We start from the raw sequence: 5,283 nt of genomic DNA on the forward strand, positions 1-5,283 counted from the left end.
GAGGCGCTGTGTGTGTGTGTGTGTGTGTGTGTGTGTGTGTCCCGTCTCCCTGTGTCCTCCATTGTGTGTCATCCTGTGGAGCAGCCCCTTTGTTCAGTTAGTCAGGAGTTGTGGTGCCTGGGTGAATGCTTGTCTCAGCAGCAGGTGGGGAGGGAGGCTGCAAAAGCCAGTAGTGAGGAGATGGTGAGAGAAAGCTGTTCACACGCAGGCAGACATTTCAAGAGCAAGACAAAGGAGGATAAGACTTGGGGGAAATACTATGTAAAGAAAGTCCATGAGTGTCGGGGAAGGGCATGGCAGGGCATCAGCGGGGGAGGGGCAGGGATGACCGTAGGCCATGTGGTGCACCAGCATTTTGCGGTCTATTTTCCCCACCAGTAATAGCCCTTTGTTTTTTGTTTTTAAAAAAATATATTTTATTGATTTTTTACAGAGAAGAAGGGAGAGGGATAGTCAGAAACATCAATGAGAGAGAAACATCGATCAGCTGCCTCCTGCACACCTCCTACTGGGAATGTGCCCGTAACCAAAGTACATGCCCTTGACCAGAATCAAACCTGGGACCTTTCAGTCCGCAGGCCAACGCTCTATCCACTGAGCCAAACCGTTTAGGGCCTAAATGTTTTATTTCAGGTATAAAAGGAATAGCATTAAACTACTGTATACTTTGCTGAGCTTACCCACAGGAAACAGTAGCAAAGTGATTTACCCTGAAACAATGTTGTAGTTGAGAGCAGGATGGTCTTTTGAGATAGGAGGAACAAGAGGTTCTGGTTGCCACTCTTCAATCAATTCTTCTTTTTCCTACAAGCGAAAAGGTGTTAAGACAGCACAATGCTAGTTAACCGGACAGTGACTCGAGCAGTATCTACACTGTTTGTTGTAATGGAACCGTCATAATGAACACACTGCTAGAACCAGAGGTCTAGTTGTAGTTAGAAATGAAATAGAATCATTTTTGAGTTTTGGGCACTTAACCTCCTCACATCATAGGCAAAATACTTTTTTTCCATGTAGTTTTGTAGATGACTGGAAAATTTAAGAAAACTTTACTTCAGAATTTTTCATCGTGCAAAGTACAACTTATACTGATTGTGAAACAAAAAGAAAGTATACAATACAAAGGTGAGAAGCATGATTTCTGCTAGGTCAGCTCGGCCTCTATCCCAAGACAAGACAGAAAGCCACACCAGAAGTGCTGATGGAGGTGACCATCATGGGAAGGGATCAACCAGATCACCAAGCACTGTTCCTACAAGCCATCTGCAGGGATTCAGGTGTAGCTAAAACACAGGAAAAAACTCTGTTACAATTATTGTAATGGGATTTTGTTTGGAATTTCTCATAAAAAGCTACTTTATTCCTTGTATCTGTTACTTTATGCATTATAAGTATTTTGATAATTTTGTGTTATCTTTTTTTGAATCAGGAAAAAAGGTAATTTTGAAAATGTGTCTGGATGTACAGGATGAGATGAGGCCCCTAAATTAACATGGTGGCCACAGCAATTCTTGCCTCACAAATAGACCCTCTCCCAATAGTTCTAGTCTCAGACTTCCAATAAATGCTTCTGTGCATTTTTCTCCTATTAGGCAACTCCAGAGCAAGACCAAAAGCATATCCATACACCTGATTTTCAGGTGCTCAAAAATACTGGCTGAATAAATCAAGCAATAAATGTCTCATCTGTTTCTGCCAATGACCTCATGGAAGAGAACAGCAGCCATGTACATGCCTTGCACACTGTCCCCTTGCTAGCGTGCAGAGATGTAAGAATCCACCCACGATGCCCTGCCATTCAGAGCCTCTGTAGGTCTATCCAACTGAGAAGGAGACTTCTCATTCACAGCACTTGGTTTCTTCCTCGCACTGCTGGGAGGGTTAGATGTCAGTGATTACTAAATTTTGTTCTAGCTAAGTCTGCTTTCAGAGGATTTTTCTAAAACTACTAGAGGCCCGATGCACGAAATTTGTGAAAGAGTAGGCCTTCCTTCCCCCAGCTGCCAGCACAGGCTTCCCTCTGGCACTCTGGACCTGGGCTTCCCTCGACCCCGGAAGGACATCTGGTCTAATTAGCATATTACACTCTTGTTATTATAGATGTTTACCTATCGCTCTTTTTTTTAAAAAAAGTATATATGTGTGGATTGATATGTCTAAACTAAAACTAAGAATATTTGGATTAATCAAACCCTTTAAAAAGTTGGGCTAGAAATCTGTTTCATGGCCACTTAATCATCCACAAGAAGTTCCTAAACACCAAAGGGAAAAGCATGGAAAGGACTTCTGGCCCGCAAGGCCCAGTCGTACTGCAATGCTACAGAAAAAGTGTTTGTTCTGTGGCATGATAATCCCACAAAGTATTCATTAAAAGGGGCGGGGGAAAGGGAGAGATCTGTGGTCACGTGTAGGGTATTCCTCCAAACAGAGGTTCAAATATGCATATGAAGGGTGACAATCACGCAATGAGATCTTTTGATTCTGCTTTACCCAGGCTGCCAGACGTTCTGCCCTAAAAACATATGCTGCATGTTCCCTAGGGGGCAGTTTAGTATGAATGATCAGGACAGCAGCAGCTGGTCAGGAAAACCAGGGCAGCAACTGCACATCGATGTGGCAATTCCATGCCACTGCATTTCCTCCTGGGAGGCTCCAGGAAGTAGAGAAAGGACAGTGCTTCAGCTTTGCACTGCACTCAATGCCTCCTGTGAACCAAACTTTCAGAGACTTTTGTGGGAAAACATCTCTCACAATCCCTGCCTCCCAAGCACTGAGGCAGTCACTCAGTGCTCCTACCCTGTCCCTCATACCAATGGACTGCAGTGGGCAGCGCCATAGTTCCTCTAGTCTAGGCACTTCTGCTTTCTAAGGTTCACCTGGCTTGGGTCCCTTACCATACAGAACACATCAAAATTCGATTTGGGGTGGGGAGGTGGAGAGTGGGGGGAGAGGATTCTTTCCAACTCAGTTTTCTTTATGAAGACCACAGGGAAAACTTCACAGGCTTCAGAAACAGTGGGCCCTTCCCGACAACTCACGTAACTGCATTTGGAAATGGCAAAATCGAGTAGCTCCCTGTGCTTCCCTTTCATCATCTACTCGTAGGACTGCTGCTTGTCCCTTGTAAAGTAAAGAAGTCTGTAACATGCTACTCCTCCGGGCAGGTACTTGGCTTTCCCATAGTTTGCCTGTCCCGTATTTCATTCCCCTTGATTTTCTAACAGTACAGAAAATATTTTACCACAGATCCTTCAGGAAAGATGTAGCAACTATCATCATACACCAGATAATAAAATAGAGATTTAATTTCTTACCTTGACTGTAAGATCAGATCGTTCTTGTAATTTGTAAGTTTTAGAGAAAAGAAGTCTGATTATCCAGAGGATTAGAATTCCTTCTAAAATAAGATGGTAAGCAGGAGCCTAAGAATGAATAAAAAACAGAAGTGAAATGAACAATTGTAAAACGTACATATAAAACTTAATGCACCTACAAATACTGCCTCCTATGACCTTTAACCTGTTACTTTTTAAAATTTAAAAGCTCCTTTCACTTCTACTCGTTGCTTTTCCCATTTCTAATAGGCAATTCCCTCTACACACTAAAAATCTCTGGTATTGTAGCATTAAAATATCGTTAGAAAAAGAACTCTTTAAAATAAATCTGACACAGAATCCCAACATGTCAAATAACATCAATTATGAGATCCTAGAGGTAATTTAAATTTTTACCTGGGAAATGACTGTAACAAACATATCACAGCTTCACAAGCCTTCTTTAACTCCTTCGACCATGTGTGAGGTAACAAAATTATTTGGAAATCAGTTTCCACGGTTCTGCATATCTTACTACATTTTTTTGTATTCTTTTGATAGCCCCTTTAAATTTTTCTTTTAACATGGCAGAGAAAAAAAGACTTTATAAATGCTTGAAGGGATAGCAGGTCTTTTTTCTATTGTAGTTCCCCCCAAATATGTAGTGTTTCCCATATGAACAGGCATAAAGATATCTTAATGAAATTATCCATGTCAGCCTTCTTTCAGGATAAAGCTCAAGGTGACTTCTAATTGCTGTCCAACTAGACACACAAAGTGCACGTGGAAGAGTTCATGTATCAACTAAAGCCCAGCCAGTTACAGGGTGCTCTACTCCCATAGTTTGTCATTGGAAAATTTAAAAGAGGTATTTAGAAATGTAAACACAAATTATTTTCAAACATTAGAAAGAAGTGATGATGAATCATCAGTTTAAAAAAATCCAGAATGTGGAGACTGGAAAACTACTGAAAAATTTGTAAATTTTCAGGTCAATGTACAAATAACTTTCATCAAATTATAGATTTCGGTACACATACACACACTATTACTTCTTTTTTGGGTGCACTACACAAGACTCCTCAAATTCTACATACCAAGCACACAGAAATCGGGAGCAAGAACAGAAATCTCTCTTTAAGATGATTTTTTAAAATATGCTAATCCCCCTTGAATATAATTCTCTTAAGAATAAAGACTCTAGCCCTGACTGGTTTGGCTCAGTGGACAGAGCATCGGCATATGGACTGAAGGGTCCCAGGTTCAATTCTGGTCAAGGGCATGTACCTTGGTTGCGGGCACATCCCCAGTGGGGGGTGTGCAGGAGGCAGCTGATCGATGTTTCTCTCTCATCGATGTTTCTGACTCTCTATCCCTCTCCCTTCTCCTCTGTAAAAAAATCAATAAAATATATTTTTAAAAAAAGGAAGTATTATCATTTTACCCATCAGCACATTGTCATTTTCAGATCTATAGTTGAGATAATCCATCAAACCACTATATTTTTCAACTCTCAACTTAGATTGGTTTGCTCTGATGAAATTTATCTGATTAGCCTCCATTTTTTAATATGAATCCACGATAAACTGTTAATTTTCCTGCATTTAAAATAGGATGGAACGTGTCCCGCACAGAGAGATGAAATCCATGATACTACATTTGTGTGACTCGTGTCCTTATATTTTGTCTAGTATTATTGTCGATTACACTGTTGTCTCTGAGTCTTAATGCAGTATCTGTCCCCCAGCCTTGTTCACCATGTGGAAAAAGAATAGTATATGTCATTGCATCTAATGTAGGAAACGGGGTATTGACTTGTTTCATTTTAGTGGCACTTGGATTATTGGGATCTGGTTTACAAATGAATGAGGAAGTCCCTTTCAAAAGGAGGTTCTCCATCTTCGTTTCTGAATATGACAGCAACCTCGGTTACACGGGGAGAATTATATCTACATGGGTCACTGTTACA

At 40.9% G+C, this 5,283-nt stretch overlaps 1 protein-coding gene across 8 annotated transcripts in view; it reads right to left on the reverse strand.

The window, feature by feature from the left end:
- SPTLC1 (serine palmitoyltransferase long chain base subunit 1) overlaps window positions 1-3,770 on the reverse strand; it is a 77,900-nt gene extending 74,130 nt beyond the window's left edge. For all 8 annotated transcript variants that reach the window (XR_001513156.1, XM_006753215.2, XM_015561242.1 and 5 more), the window contains exons 1-3: window positions 3,732-3,770; window positions 3,315-3,422; window positions 710-804 (exon numbers count right to left, since the gene is read on the reverse strand). Coding sequence is in view for 7 of the 8 variants with exons in the window: in XM_006753215.2 (XP_006753278.1) it covers window positions 710-804; window positions 3,315-3,422; window positions 3,732-3,755 (227 nt within the window). In the remaining variant the exon portion in view is untranslated. The remainder of the gene's footprint in view (window positions 1-709; window positions 805-3,314; window positions 3,423-3,731) is intronic.
- Between the last annotated feature and the right edge of the window lie 1,513 nt (window positions 3,771-5,283).

This window comes from Myotis davidii, unplaced genomic scaffold (genome assembly GCF_000327345.1).
Source record: "Myotis davidii unplaced genomic scaffold, ASM32734v1 scaffold750, whole genome shotgun sequence".
Taxonomy (NCBI): domain Eukaryota; kingdom Metazoa; phylum Chordata; class Mammalia; order Chiroptera; family Vespertilionidae; genus Myotis; species Myotis davidii.